The sequence below is a fragment of the Symphalangus syndactylus genome, chromosome 13 (assembly GCF_028878055.3).
Source record: "Symphalangus syndactylus isolate Jambi chromosome 13, NHGRI_mSymSyn1-v2.1_pri, whole genome shotgun sequence".
NCBI classification, from domain to species: Eukaryota; Metazoa; Chordata; class Mammalia; order Primates; family Hylobatidae; genus Symphalangus; species Symphalangus syndactylus.
The window spans coordinates 118,720,656-118,735,762 of record NC_072435.2 but is presented as its reverse complement, the minus strand read 5'-3'; the positions used below and the strand labels follow the sequence as shown (position 1 = coordinate 118,735,762).

The 15,107-nt window shown below is 55.3% G+C and overlaps 3 protein-coding genes across 11 annotated transcripts in view; 1 reads left to right on the top strand and 2 right to left on the bottom strand.

Moving 5' to 3' along the window:
* Positions 1 to 395: 395 nt before the first annotated feature.
* On the bottom strand, positions 396 to 3,122 carry ARL6IP4 (ADP ribosylation factor like GTPase 6 interacting protein 4). The gene is given in 7 exon segments (XM_055238001.2): positions 396 to 687; positions 769 to 838; positions 1,233 to 1,350; positions 1,428 to 1,712; positions 2,009 to 2,179; positions 2,551 to 2,744; positions 2,776 to 3,122. Coding segments are annotated over 7 exon segments (1,242 nt in total). The 3' UTR covers positions 396 to 630.
* OGFOD2 (2-oxoglutarate and iron dependent oxygenase domain containing 2) lies at positions 396 to 8,604 on the bottom strand. 4 transcript variants are annotated; one of them, XM_055238009.2, is made up of 8 exons: positions 7,930 to 8,604; positions 7,451 to 7,507; positions 6,566 to 6,679; positions 6,362 to 6,461; positions 4,760 to 4,887; positions 4,319 to 4,576; positions 2,551 to 4,246; positions 396 to 2,179 (listed from the first exon to the last, which is right to left on the bottom strand). In XM_055238009.2, exons 1-7 carry the CDS (start codon positions 8,059 to 8,061, stop codon positions 3,983 to 3,985), a joined length of 1,053 nt encoding a protein of 350 aa, XP_055093984.1. In that variant the 5' UTR covers positions 8,062 to 8,604; the 3' UTR covers positions 396 to 2,179; positions 2,551 to 3,982. The 4 variants fall into 4 exon arrangements, with proteins under 4 accessions (XP_055093984.1, XP_055093988.1, XP_055093985.1 ...); XM_055238013.2 differs by having other exon boundaries at positions 8,193 to 8,333; XM_055238010.2 differs by lacking the exon at positions 7,451 to 7,507 and having other exon boundaries at positions 7,930 to 8,128.
* ABCB9 (ATP binding cassette subfamily B member 9) overlaps positions 8,161 to 15,107 on the top strand; it is a 47,812-nt gene continuing 40,865 nt past the window's right edge. For 2 of the 6 annotated variants that reach the window (XM_063614673.1, XM_063614674.1), the window contains exon 1: positions 8,465 to 8,605. The gene's annotated coding sequence lies outside the window, so the exon portion shown is untranslated. Of the gene's footprint in view, positions 8,606 to 8,625; positions 8,806 to 9,949; positions 10,062 to 15,107 lie in introns of those variants that run through there. The other 4 variants (XM_063614670.1, XM_063614672.1, XM_063614675.1 and 1 more) reach the window with 4 other exon arrangements.

The window sequence follows — 15,107 nt, the reverse complement described above, 5'->3', positions numbered from 1 at the left end:
GAGGCGGGTGCCGTGAGCCTCCCTGCCTCAGACTGGAAGACACAGCTGGGCAGTGGGAGCCAGGACTCCCACACAGGCCACTCGGCCCCAGCACCTGGCTCTGCACTGCTGTGATCTGTGGAATGAACACGGCAGGGGAAGCCATCTCTCTCCATGCCTGAGTGCATAGCATCTCAGAGCCAGCTCTCTGGGTTTGGGGTTCAGCTGGCATGGGGTCTGGTCCAGGCAGGCTGACCTGAAGATGAGGAGGGCACAGGCGCTGGTGTGGCCTGTGCTCACTACCACCAGAGGACACCCCAGCTTTGCCCGAAAGCTCCTGGAGCCCTTGTTTTTCCCTGGCAGTCATGTAGCATCCTTCCCTCCCCCTCAGTACAAAAAGCCACAGAACAGAGAAAGTCTATCCAGGGGGCCTTTAATAGCTAAGAAGTGCTGCTCTTTCAGATGGGGGTGCCAAGCAGGCTGGTGACCCCATCCTCCACCCCCTCTGCCCCTGAGAAGAGGCTGGGCTGGGCCAGAGGCCAATCCACCCGGGAAAGGCCACCAGCACCCATCAGGCTTCCCACTGGCACCCTGAAGCCTGCCCAGGCTGGGCCGCCAGCGCCGTCCACAGGCCTTGGCCAGCTGGGGCCCTCAGGGAAGCAACCCAGCTCGCATCTGGAAGGCCAGGCCATCCCCTCGGGTGGCTTGCTGGGGAAGAAAGCACACAGGAGGAGGGGTATATCACAAACAGAGCTGGGGGCGGATGGCAGGCAGAGGGGCCACACCCACCTTGTTGATCTCTCTGTGTCGTTCTTTGGTTACGATTTCCTCTAGGACCTCGCCATCTCCCTTAATAAGCCTGGGGGTGGGAGGGTCTCCGTTCAGCAAGGAATAGGCAGGTCCCCTAATGCCAGAGGAGCAGAACCACAAGCAGCCAGCAGAGGGGTCCCAGGGATCCTGCCGCACAGCCTTGAGTGGACAGACCCTGGGGCCTCACCCACTCTCCCTGATGAAGGCAGCGGAGCTGGGCTCTGCCTTGCCAGCCTCAGCTGGGCCAACAACAGCCCTTTGAAGAGCCTCCTCCAGGCCCTTCCAGCCCCTGCAACTACTTAGTCCAAGTGACCGTATTTTTGCCCACATTTGGCCTTTTTCAGGCAGCAGGAACCCCGCCCGGCCCCACTCCTCCCGAGAGCACACATCTTCGGCCAACACTCCCAGACCCTGTGGTGTAAGTCAGGCCAAAGGCTCCCCACCTGGTGCGCCCCGTCTCGGGGTCCACCACCTTGCGGATGATGCTCTGCCGGGCATCCCACTCCTCCTTGGTCATGGGCTTCATGGCCTGGATTCGGGACTTCTGCTCATCCGTCAGGACTGGAAGGGAACACGGAGGTGGTGGCCAGGCCTTGGGAAGGGACCTTCTCCCTCTCAGGTGCTGGACAGCACAGTACCTGGGCCATCCTCTTCCTCCCCAGCTGATCGGTGCCACTGGTCCAGCGAGGGGCCCGGCAGAGCCTCCATCTGCTGTGCTTCCGCCTTCTCCTTGCCCTTCTTCTTCAGCTTCTTCCTCTTCTTCTTCTTCTTCCTCTTCTTGTCCTTGTACTTCCCCCGCTTCTTCCGGCCATCACTGGAGGAAGAGGAGGAGGACGAGGAGGAAGAAGAGGAGCTAGAAGAACTGGAAGAGGAGGAGGAGGAGCTGGATCGTGGTCTCCTCCGGGCCTTCTGCTTGCTTCTCTCTGTGATGCAGGGAGAAGGTGAGACTGGAAGGCCAGGAGGGGAAGAGGTAAACCTTTGTCCCCTGCTCTGGCCTGGGGCAGGCACAGACCGTCTACAGGGTGAGCGCTTCCTGAGGGGCTTTCCAGAACAGAGATGGAGCTTCCCAGAGGAGCCCCTTCCAGGCTCCTGCGGCGCCTGGCCCTCACATCTCAGGCCCGGCTGCACAGAGGCATGACTGAGCGTCCCCGACCACTGCTCGCCCCGACTTCCCTGGGAAGTGGCTGCGCCTCCTCTCCCCGATGCCTGTGGTCCTCACCCTCCGCCCTAGGGGCCGTGCTGGCCTTGCGACCTTGGGATGTGGAGGCCGAGCAGTTCCTCGAGGCGTCCCTCCTGCTCTTCTTCTTTCTCTTTTCCGACCCCCGTCCCCGGGACCGGCTGCGACTCCTCGAGCGCTTGCGGGAGCCGACGTGAGCCATGGCGCCGCGGGCTGGCGACGGAGAAGACGCGCTTAGCCGAAGCCCCCAAGGCCGGCCGCGGGCGGGCTCCAAGGGTGGCTCTAGCGGGGCCGGGGCCTCGCGACGCCCAGTACCCGTCACCGTCCTGGGAAAATGAGCGACCCTCACCCACCCCCAACGCTGGGGACCCCGGTTTCTCCGCCGACTCCAGCGGTGCCTATTAAGGGCCCGCCCCCGCCCGGACGCCCCACGCCTGCGCACCCGGCTCCGAGCCCCCGGGAACGGGCCGCCGTCCGCCGCGAGTGGCGTCTGGGGCGCTTTCCCGCGCTCTCCTACCCTCCAGCCCCGCGCCCTTCCCGGCCTCGCCGCCTCAAGGGGGCCCCCGGGGTTGTTCTGTTCCCACCTCGACAGCCCTACGGGCCGGACAGCCCGCCCCGCGCCTTCTCGAGGGGAAGCGGCGGCTAGGAGGCTTCCGGCCGGGGCGCTGCGCGGGAGGCTGTCCGGCTGGGAAGCGCGGCGCCGCTGCCTTTCGTTCTGACGCCCCAGGTTCCGTCTCGGGCGCGCCCACCTCCCGCAGAGGCAAGCAGGGGCGCCGGGGCGAGGCCGTACCCTGCAGCCTGGCGCCGGCCCTCGAGCTCCGCAGCCCCTCACGCCCGTGTCTGCCGAAGCTGCGCCCGCTTCCAACGCTGCCCTCTCGGCGCACGCCCGCAGCAACCACGCCCCCGGTGCCCTGGGAAGAAGGCGACCCTCGCGCGCGCCGCCCTCCTCCCCGGCTGGTCCTGCCCTCTCCATACGACTGCGAGCTCCCAACTGAGGCGCCCTGGTCTTTCCGACCTGCCCACCCAGTGACTCAGAGGTCGCAAACTCGTGTCCGTAGGGGCCAGAGACACCTTGGCAGCGAGCACGGGTATGAACCCCAGGCCCATCCGGAGGGAAGCCGGGATTCTGCTCTAGCTGATCCGTGCAACGTGGCATGGGGCTGGTGCCCCACCTTCCCAGGAAGACCGAACTCAAGACTGCAATACGGAACCCCCCGACTTTCAAATGTGTAACTCAAAAGCGCGGCTGTGCGCTTCAACCAATCGGGCCCCCAAATTGCAACTCTTCCACGATAATGACAGCGGCAAACACAAAGGGCTCTTGCAAAGCACTTTATATACGTCAGCGCATTTGACTCTCAAAACAGCTCTAGGAGGTAGGTGCTAAATGAGGAAACCAAGGCACCAAAAGGTGAAGGCTCACCTAAAGCCACACAGCTGGAAGTGGCAGAAGCAGAATGGGAACCCAGGCAGCCTGGTTCCCAGCCCTGCCATTCACCCCTCTGCCATCTAGAAGATGCTACTGGTGGCCCACCCAAGTCCACTGGGGGTGATGCTTGCTGCTGAGGGTTCACATCTGTGCTGTCTCTGGAGGCTTCCCTTGGCTACTGCAAGGCACCCTGCCCTGGAGATAAGTATCTGGGAAGTTACTCACTCCTCTCTGGCCCCCTCATCCAGGAGCCAGTAACCGATGGTGTGGGCACACTGTGGTACTGTGGGCTCTGCCTGGAGCTCTCCGCGGGGTCGGCTGAGGCTGGACGTCCTCTGAAGCCACTTCCTTGCCCAGCTGCTCCCTCCCCTCCCCTGCTTCCCTGACTCCCTCGCTGACGCCCCATTCCAGACTCTGCTTCCGACAAACCTGAACTAAGGCAGCATGTTTACCCAGAGAATGACCCAGAAGCTGGCACAGCCTTGAGCCAAGAAGTGCAGTAGGCTGTGGGGATTTTATTTCTGCCCCCAGCCAAAGGCAACGGAGCCCTCACCTGCCTGCCACCCCCACACTGGGCCCAAGCAAGCTCAGGTGAGCGCACACACATCCACCGTGGCGGGCTCTTCTCGGGTGAAGCCATCACCGAAGCCCTCATCATCCACCAGGTCGGGCTCATGGCAGCACATGGGACAGAGGCGGTTGCGCACAGCCGAGGCTCGGAGCCAGACGACAAGGTTCCAACGCTCACCAGTGCCCAAGGGCCGGGCCCCATGCAGCTGGCCGCCACGATGGAGGACACCCTGGCCCACCACGTGCTCCACCTCCAGGGGCTCCGTCAGGGCTGCGGGTGCCTGCAGATGGCACGACTCAGGCCTGGGCACTCACAGCTGCCCCAGGCCCTGCCGCATGGGTCACACACTCACCTGGAAGAGGCCCCCAAAATACAGGGCGCCCCCTGTGAAGACCTTGCCCAAGGCCACATTGAGGGTGAGCTCGGCATTATCATAGTGGCATCCCAGCTCAAGGTCCTGGCCTGGTGCGTATTTGACCACAAAGGCCCGGTGACTGTCGAGCTGGCCCCCGCCACAGTCAGGGTACAGCAGGGCCATCAGCGGCTGCAGGAAGCGCTCCCGCAGTGGTGTCATCAGCGGCTCGTCCAGCCCGAGCTCGTGCAGCAGCACCTGGGAGGGGATTCCTGGGGTCAGCAAGAAAACTAGGGGGCTGCAACCCTGGGGTTCCACTCCACGGTGATCCCACTATGACCTTCTTTCACAGCCCGGGCAGGCAGCCCATCTGCAGCACCTCCGACACTGCCTCCTGACCCCAGCCACCCCCTCCTCTGCCACCGGCCAGGCCTCACCCACCCCGTAGTTGTTCATGGTGTTGGGCCTCCCCTTAGGCATGTCCGACTGCTCAAAGTGCTCCAGCTCTTCCAGCAGGGCCTGGCAGAAGGGTGCTGTGAACACAGGCACCCGGTAGATGCGCTTCTCCTCTGTGGAAGGAGGGATGGTCTGTGGGCCTGAATGTGGCTGTGGGCCAGCCAGGCCTGGGCTTCAGTCTTCCTGTCTTATCACCTGTGCCATGGGGATGAGGCCTTCGCTTTTCAGGGCTATTGTGATGACTAAAGGAAGCAACATGAGGAAGGGGAGGCCGATTCCCATGCCCCCCACTTATACCCGGAACCTTTCCCCAGACTCCACAAGTGTCCACAGGGCTGGCACTGGGAGCTCACATATGGGTCCTGAGGCCCAGAGAGGAGAAGGAAGTAGCCCAGGGACACCCAGCAGGCCAGTGACAGCCAAGCCGGGATCACAGAGCCAACTTCAGGCTCTCTCTGCACCTCCTTTCATCTGATGAGCCATCGAAGTCTGTACCCCAACTCAGAAGTGGCTCTGGGAGCCTTTGTCCCCCAGCAGGAAGGCCAGAAGGGGCTGTTCTTTCTTGCTGAGCCCTGAGGGGGAAGAAGCCAGGCTGCGAATGGAAACCTAAACATTTCTTGGCAGATGCACCAATGCCCAGGGGTGCAGGGCTAGTGTGCCCACGATGGGGCCACCTCACAGCCTGGGCCCTGCCCCAGCCAACAGCCTCAGCACTATCTCAGCTGCCAGGAAGTGGAAGGCAATGAGGAGAGCACCCCCAGGCTGGGAGAAGGGGGATTCATTCCACCCATGACCCCCAACAAAGCACAGGCTCCATGAGGGGAAACTTGTATCTGCCTCCCACAGGAGCCCCTAGCCCAGGCTATCAGTGCCAATAAGAATAGGAAACACTTTCCAAACACTATGTGCGGGCCCTGTGACAGGCACTCTATGCAGGTTAACTCACTTGATCATCGTGGTGCCTTAAGAGAGGGGGTTACTGTTGCTCCCATTTTACAGATGAGGAAACTGAATCACAGAGGTTAAACAACACGCAAACCTCCCTTGCCCAGCATTTCCTGCTGGGTTTAGCCAATAAATGAGCCCAGCAGGAAATCCAAAGGGGAGAAGTGGGGCATTTCTTGCCCTACTTGGAGTCTGGCATGGCTGCAGGCCTCTGCCCAGAGCCACAACTCCAGGTGGTAACTGCTCCCTCCTGTTGCCAGCCCCGGGGGACGGGACTTTGCCATTCCTTACTGGTCCCTTTACCCTGCCCATACCTGTCTCAATGGTCCCTTTAAGATCTTGGATCAGCCCTGTTTGAGTGTGTCAGCTGTCCCACACATGACACAAATACCCACTATTTGCTGGATGAGGGCACGAAGGAAGGGTGAAGGAAAGAATGAAGATACCAGGCTCATGGCAGGTATTGAATGAATGAATGCAGATGTCCTGCTCCTGGCGGGTTGGTCCCACTGACCCTTCCAGCTCCTGCTGGTTTGGTTTTTGGAGGCAAAGTTGGTGGCTGGAGGGACCCCAGCATCCCACACCCAGGTTTCCCAGGCTGCCATTCCTTGGTCCTGCCAGGTCTCAGGGTCAGGACCTCACCCGATACTGTCTCCAGCCGCTGGAGAAGGCCCTTGAGGTCTGCGCCTGGGGACACGCTGTACTCAGCCACTGCCAGAAACTCGGGGGCCAGAGCTGCATCCTGGGGGCAAAACACACCAGCTGTGGGGCAGGCAGCCCCCCCCAGCCCTGGATGCTACCTCCTCTTTCCAGTACCGGCCTTCAAGCACTCTGGCTAGCTGGTACCTGCAGTGAGTCGTAGACCTCAGGCCGTGCCGGGTGGTAAGAACTCGCGATGAGGGCTTTCCTAGCCGCTGACTCCTGCCCCAGCCGCCGCCGCCGCTCCACCTCCTGCTCAAGCTGCGGTGGCACAGGGCTGTTACCAGGTGGGGCCTCCCATCCTCCTGAGGCCACTGTACAGATGAAGAAACTGAAGCCCAGAACGCCAGACAGGGCCCAGGCTGGAAGCCAAGTCTAGCCTACACTCCTGAATCTATCTGGGTCAACTGCAAGTTCCAGACTGTTAGCTGAAAGGGACTTCTAGAAGCAGACCCGTCCTGTTTCAGGCTGCCCCAACCTGAGCCTAGCTGGGATGAGAACCCCTAGATGTACCTCAACCATCTGGGCCCACATAGGGGAAGGAGACAGTCATGGCCAAGTCCTGTGTTCCAGAGGTTGCTGAGGACTCTCCTGGGAAGCTTCCCACCACTGACTCCAGGGGAAGGAGGAGGAGGGAGCGGGGCAGCAGCCCTGGCAGCAGCCTGTGGGGTATGTGGTAAAGTGTGAGGAGCCCAGGGGCCTGGAAGCCGTGGCTGGGATGGCATCTGCTCCTGCTGTAAAAGCTTGGGCAAGTGATCCCTCTTTAAGCCTCAGCTTCTCAATCCAAAATGAGGGTGGTGCGTGTGCTTATCTCGCAGAGCTGTTAAGAATGGCATGACTAGGCAACTTAGCATTTCCCGTTCTCTCTCCTGGTGCCAAGACCCAGGTGTGGACGGATGAGTGGGGGGCAGGAAGGAGGAAAGTGAGGGCCTAAGTGACCCTTCAGGGATCAGGGACTGAGGCTAGGAGACCCCTCAAGCTGCGGAAACAAATCTAACGAGGAGGAGCTGTGCAGGGACAGGGGACTGGTACCTCTGCTAACAGCTGCTGGAAGTCCTTGGCGCTAACACAGCCTCGGCTGCGCAGGATCTGGGAGCAGAAAGAACACTGAACATGACTGTATGACCTGAGGAAGTCCCTCCAATCTCTAAGCCTCAGTTTCCCCTGCTTAAAATGGGGAGAGGAGCCCCGACCTCAAAGGATCATGGAGAGAATGAACTGCGGAACCTTGTCAAGCTCAGGACAGGGCTCCGGGCTGGTGTTGCTATGAGGCGGCAAGCTGAGCCCAGCCCTGTCCTAAGCACCCTATATGCGTGTTCATTCCTTCCTCACAACCTCACAGGGAGATACTATTATCCCTTTAAGGTGAGAAAACTGAGGCACAAACAGGCCGTCATTCTTGTATTTGAGGATGTGGTGCGCGCCGTGCGCAAACGACCCTGGGGACGAACTTCCCTCCTCCACTGCCCCTCTCTGCCCACTGCTCCGTAGGGACGACAGCGGCCACTCACCGGGCCGTAGTCCCGGCGCAGCTGCTGCTCGCCTCGGAAGCGCACGTGCAGCCCATAGCGCGCCACGTACAAGTTCTCGGTGCAGAAGCAGGCGCAGCGGCAGAAGCGCCGCGGAGCCCCCACCGTCGCCATAGTGAAGCGCCCACAGCCCTGCCAGCTTCCGTAGAGCGACTTCCGGGCACGCCCCCAACCGCGGGAGGCGCGGAACCAGCGGCCAAGGGGCCGCTCTAAGTTCCCAAGGGCGGAAAAGGACGAAGACGCACCTCGCCAGGAAACGGTCTGCGCAGAAAGATGCTCCTGGGCCGGGTTGGGACCGGCGGCCTCCTCGTTCCGCCTCCCAGTTTTCCCACCACGAGGCAGGGACTAATGGCTCCACTTTACAGACAGCTGAACTGGGTCGCGCCTTCACAGGACGGGGAGAGGGAGGGACTCGGAGCCCCAAGGCCTTTGACTTAAACGCTGGCCCCTCTTCTGCTCGGAGCTCGTGGAGAACCAGCCGAGCCCACGAGGAAGGCTGAAGATAGTTTAAAGAGCTCGGAGGTCTGACTAGTTCCCGCTGCTGCTTCAATCATCCAGCCCTGTGCGTTTCAGTTTGGATTTAGCATCTACCCCGGGTCCCTGCCTGGCGCTTCCGGTCCCTCCGCCACAGTCTGTTGGATTACCTCAGATTGTCCCAGTGAGTGTCTCCGCTAAAACGCTCCGTCTCGCATTACTTCCGGTGGCGCTCCCAATGGACGCGGGAGGGCGGGGTCAGGTGTGGGAGGGCGACGGGGCGTGGTCTCACCGCGGCCAACAAATGACAACTCCTGCAGACCGAGCCTCTTCTCTCTCCGGACCTTTGCTCAGGAATCTACCGGCATTAAACCTTTGAGCTAGGTACTGTTATATCACCATGTTACAGATGAGGAAACTGAGACCCAGAGAGGCACAGGGACCCGCCGCAGGTCACACATCCAGTAAGGGGCAAATATGGCGTTTGAACCCTACAGCCTGCCCTCTGAGTTCCCCAGTTCACCACCACAGGGCTTCTGGGAGTGATGGGAGTATGTGGGATTTGGGGTTTTCTCGTGCAGAGCTGCCCGGCCCGAGAAGGTGTTTAACGTTTTACAGTCGTCTTGATTGCCCAGCGATAGTGAGAGGCCCTGCTATCTAGGAAAGGATCCATTTCCCCAGATCAATGTTCATTACCCGCCTAACTGCCCTTTTTCTCTACGAGGCCCAGGGCAGGTCGGCTCCCCAGCCAGCCGCCAGGCAGGCCTGGCACATGCAGCACCCCACCCCACCCTCACCCCCTCTCCCTTTGTAGCAGTTTGCAAGATGAGCGTGTGCTACCTATCAGTTTATTTATTTTTTGAGATGGAGTTTTACCCAGGCTGGAGTGCAGTGGCGCGATCTCGGCTCACTGCAACCTCTGCCTCCCGGATTCAAGCAGTTTTCCTGCCTCAGCCTCCCGAATATTTGGGATTATCGGCACGCGCCACCACGCCCAGCTAATTTTTTTTTTTTTTTTGAGACGGAGTCTTGCTCTGTCGCCCAGGCTGGAGTGCAGTGGCACGATCTCGGCTCACTGCAAGCTCCGCCTCCCAGGTTCACGCCGTTCTCCTGGCTCAGCCTCCCGAGTAGCTGGGACTACAGGCGCCCGCCGCCACGCCCGGCTAATTTTTTGTATTTTTAGTAGAGACGGGGTTTCACCGTGTCAGCCAGGATGGTCTCGATCTCCTGGCCTCGTGGTCCGCCCGCCTCAGCCTCCCAAAGTTTTTGTATTTTTAGTAGAAACGGGATTTCGCCATGTTGGCCAGGCTGGGCTAGAACTGAGACGACCGCGCCCGGCCTGCTTATCGTTTAGATTGGCCCTCTCCATGGACCCTCTCCTCCTTCCAGACACTCTGGGCTCAGTCACCAAAGGGAGCAGCAGCAAGAAAAATATTTACCAGCAAGTACTGAATCAACATGTGCTGCCAGCCAGCACTGACATATATCTTTGTTGACTGCTTAAGGTATTATTATCCCCATTTTACAGATAAGGAAACTGAGGCTCGGTGGGTACAGGAACCTGTCTAGAGTCATAAACCTAGTGAGTAGCAGACCAGAATTAGAACGCTCCGGAATTAGAGTATCTTGATTCCAGAGTGGTATGTATATGTGTATGTGAATATATGTATATGAATGTGCAATCATATGTATATGTCTGTGTATGTGTATATATACACATACTTTAAAAATTGACATAGAGGCCAGGCGTGGTGGCTCACGCCTGTAATCCTAGCACTTTGGGAGGCTGAGGCCAGCCGATTACCTGAGGTCAGGAGTTCGAGACCAGCCTGGGCAACATGGTGAAACCCCGTCTCTACCAAAAATATAACAAAATTATCCAGGCGTGGTAGCACACGCCTGTAATCCCAGCTACTTGGGAGGCTGAGGCATGAGAATCGCTTGAACCCAGGAGGCGGAGGCTGCAGTGAGCCGAGATTGCACCACTGCACTCCAGCCTGGGCAACAGAGACTCTGTCTCAGAAAACAAAAACAAAAAAGTCAACATAGAGCACTGGACAAACCCATGTAACCAGTACCCAGATTCCAAACAGAACATTCCAGCCCCCATAGAAGCGCCCCTGTTCTTTTTCTCGACTGCTTTCTATTCCCTTGAGTGAACATTCCACAAGTCATTGGCCCATTCTACAGCTGACAGACATTTGCGCTGTTTCCAGTTTAAAGACGTTATGAATGAGGCCGGGCGTGGTGGCTCACGCCTGTAATCCCAGTACTTTGGGAGGCCGAGGCGGGTGGATCACGAGGTCGGGAGATCGAGACCATCCTGGCTAACACAGGAGAACACCATCTCTACTAAAAATACAAAAAATTAGCTGGGCATTGTGGCAGGCGTCTGTAGTCCCAGCTGCTTGGGAGGCTGAGGCAGGAGAATGGTGTGAACCCGGGAGGCAGAGCTTGCAGTGAGCCGAGATTGCGCCACTGCACTCCAGCCTGAGTGACAGAGCGAGACTCCTTCTCAACAACAACAAAAAAGATATTATGAATGAAGCTGCTATGAACATTCTTTTTATTATGATAATATCTACATAACAAAATTTACCATTTTAACCACTTTTAATAGATTTCCTTTTTTTTTAGATCAGTTTTAGGCTCACAGCAAAATTGAGTAGCAAGTATAGAGTGTTCTCATAACCCCCATCCCCCACAGCACACACAGCCTCCCCCACCATCACCATCCCACACCAGCCAGTACATTTGTTATGGTCAGTGAACCCACACTGACACCTCATTATCATCCAAAGCTGGCAGTTTACATTAGGATTCATATATTCTATAGTTTTTGGCTGGGCGCAGTGGCTCACACCTGTAATCCCAGCACTTTGGGAGGTCGAGGTGGGCAGATTGCTTGAGCTCAGGAGTTTGAGACCAGCCTCGTCAACATGGCAAAATCCCGTCTCTATGAAAAATACGAAAATTAGCTGGGTGTGGTGGCGCACCTATGATCCCAGCTACTCAGCAGGCTGAGGTGGGAGAATCACTTGAACCTGGGACGCAGAGGTTGCATGAGCAGAGGCCATGCTGCTGAACCCCAGCCTGGGTGACAGAATGAGACCTTGTCTCAAAAAAAATCATTAAAAATTAAATAAACATATTCTATAGTTTTTTTGTTGTTTTTTTGTTTGTTTGTTTATTTATTTTTTTGAGACGGAGTCTCACTCTGTTGCCCAGGCTGGACTGCAGTGGCATGATCTCAGTTCACTGCATCTTCCGCCTCCTGGGTTCAAGCAATTTTCCTGCCTCAGCCTCCTGAGTAGCTGGGATTACAGGGGTGTGCCACCACACTCGACTAATTTTTTTTATATTTTTGGTAGAGACAGGGTTTCACCATATTGGCCAGGCTGGTCTCGAACTCCTGACCTCAGGTGATCCACCCACCTTGGCCTCTCAAAGGGCTGGGATTACAGGCCTATAGTTTTTGACAAATGTATATGGCATGCATCTACCATTATAGTATCATATGGAGTAGTTTCACTGCCCTAAAAATCCTCTGTGCCCTGCCTACTCACCCCTTCCTTCTCACTAACCCTTGGCAAACACTGATCTTTGTACTGTCTCCACCGTTTTGCCTTTTCCAGAATGTCATATGGTAGGAATCATACAGTATAGAGCTTTTTCAGATTGCTTCCTTCTCTTAGGAATGTGCATTGAAGGTTCCTCCATGCCTTTTCATGGCTTGATAGCTCATTTCATTTTAGCACTGAATAATATTCTATTGTCTGGATGTACCACAGTGTATCCATTCACCTGTTGAACAACATCATAGTTGCTTCCAAGTTTAGGCAATTACGAATAAAGCTTTATTTTATTTTATTTTTTAGTCGACAAATCATTTTACATGTTCGTGGGGTACGTAGTGTTGTTTCAATACATATAATGCATAGTGATCAGATCAGGGTCATGAGCATATATATCATCTCAAACATCTATCATTTCTTTGTGTTGGAAACATTCAATAGAATAAAGCTTCCAGGCTGGGTGTGGTGGCTCACACCTGTAATCCCAGCACTTTGGGAGGCCGAGGCAGGTAGATCATCTGAGGTCAGGAGTTCTAGACCAGCCTGGCCAACATGGTGAAACTTCATCTCTACTAAAAATACAAAAATTAGCCAGGTGTGGTGGCATGCGCCTGTAATCCCTGCTACTCGGGAGGCTGAGGCAGGAGAGTCACTGGAGCCTAGGAGGCGGAGGTTGCAGTGAGCCGAGATCACACTACTGCCCTGCAGCCTGGGTGACAGAGCGAGACTCCATCTCAAATAAATAAATAAATTAGCTGGGCATGGTGGCAGGCTTCTGTAATCCCAGCTGATCAGGAGGCTGAGGCAGGAGAATCACTTGACCCCGGGAGGCGGAGGTTGCAGTGAGCTGAGTTCATGCCATTGCACTTCAGCCTGGGAGACAGAGTGAGACTCCATCTTGAAAGTAATAATAATAAAACGTCTATAAACATCTGTGGACAGGTGTTTCTGTAGATGTAAATTTTTACTTCCTCTGGGTAAATATCATGGAGTGTGACTGCTTGATCTTGTAGTAAGAGTATAGTTAGTTGTATTAAAGAAACTTGCCGAACTGCCTTCCTCCCTAGCTGTACTGTTTTGCATTCCCAGCAGCAATGAATGAGAGTCCCTGTTGTTCCTCATCGTTGACAGCATTTGGTGTTGTCAGTGTTCCAGATCTCGGCTATTCTAGTGTGTGTGTATTGATATCACATTGCTGTTTTAATTTGCATTTCCTTTATGGCATATGGCATGGAGTGTTTTTTCTTTTTCTTTTTCTTTTTTTTTTTTTTTTTTTTTGAGACAGGATCTCTGTTGCCCAGGCTGGAGTTCAGTGGTATGAACACAGCTCATTGCAGCCTCAACATCCCAGGTTCAAGCAATCCTCCCACCTCAGCCTCCTGAGTAGCTCGGACTACAGGCATGTGCCACCACACCCAGCTAATTTTTTAAATTGTTTGTAGCAACTGGGTCCCACTGTGTTGCCCGGGCTGGGTTCAAGTGATCGTTGGCCACCTTGGCCTCCCAGAGTGCTGGGATTACAGGCATAAGCCACATTGCCTGGCCTTCTTTTTGTAATAATAGCTTTATTGAGATACACTTTACATACAATACAATTAACCAAATTAAAGTGTACAATTCAAGAGTTTTTAGTATATTCACAGAGTTGTGTAACCATCACTACAATCAACTTTTAGAACATTCCTCACCCAAAAAGACACCATATCCATTAGCAGTCACTCACACAATGGTTCTTAGTCCAAGTTTACCAGAGCCAGTCTCTGTGACTAGGCTGGGGTTGCAGTGGGACCACTCAAGCCAGTTGGCTGCCACACAGCAGGGGGCAAGGGTGGAAAGGATGCTGGAAAGGCAGTGACTGGTGGCCCACTCACCTGTGCCTCACCTGTTTCACCCTCCCCTTGTCACAACGCTGACAGCCTCCTGCAGTGCACCTGACATTGCAACTTACCTTCCCCGCCTCACCAAGCTCTCATTCTAAGATTGTTTCAAGTGCAAGGAGAGTGGGCCAGATATGTGAAAGGGATGCAGTGGCCAGGATTTGAGAAGCCCATCCTTGGCAGAGGTGAGAAGCTATGCAAAGGTACAGAGAGGCCGGGTGCGGTGACTGATGCTTGTAATCCCAGCACCGTGGGAGGCCAAGGCGGGTGGATCACCTGAGGTCAGGAGTTCGAGACCAGCCTGGCCAACATGGCAAAATCCCATCTCTACTAAACGTACAAAAGTCAGCCGGGCACGTTGGTACATGCTTGCAATCACAGCTACTCGGGAGGCTGTGGTGGGAAGATCGCTTGAACCCGGGAGGTGGAGGCTGCAGTGAGCCTGGGTGTCAGAGCAAGACTCCATCTCAAAAAAAAAAAAAAAAAGGTACAGAGGAATGAGAGACTGGAGAGCTTGCAAACATGATCGCTGGAAAGCAACATCCATGTGAAGAAATGGCATGTGATGAGGCCGACTTGTTTCTGTCCGCTTCACATTTCTGACAGCTCCTGTTGATTTTTGCTATACTATGCTAATAGTTACATAAAGGTTCAGTCATCCCATCTCTCCTAAAAATAATCCTTGTTCTCCTTTACTGAAAATTTATCACGTGCCAGGGGCTGCCCTCACCGGCCTTGTCACATTTTACCTTTACCTGATGTAGTCGATATCTTTATTACCCCATTTCTCTGATGAGAAAACAGGCTCAGATAGGCAAAGTCACCTCTTTAAGGTCACACAGCATAAATGACAGAGCCCAGCTCTGAGTGACTCCTGCTTTTTGGACAGTGCATCCAATATATCGTCTTCAAGTACAATTAGATATTTGCCTTTGTTTTTGCACAAATAGTAACATGGTTCAACTTTATTCTCTCCTTGGTTTTTACTCAATACATTTAGGAGGTCATTCCATACCTTTATATAACTCTATGTCTTCTTTTTTTTTTTTTTTTCCTGCTACAGAGTATTCTGTTGAACAGGTGTTCTCTAATTATTTGGCCAGTTCCCTATGGAAGGGTATTTAGGTTATTTCCAGACTTTTGCTACTGTAGTAACTACCTTTAAGCTAGTACCTTAGCTCCCCTGCACAAGTCTATCTGTAGAGGAAATTCCTTCTGGGTTAAAAAAAACATG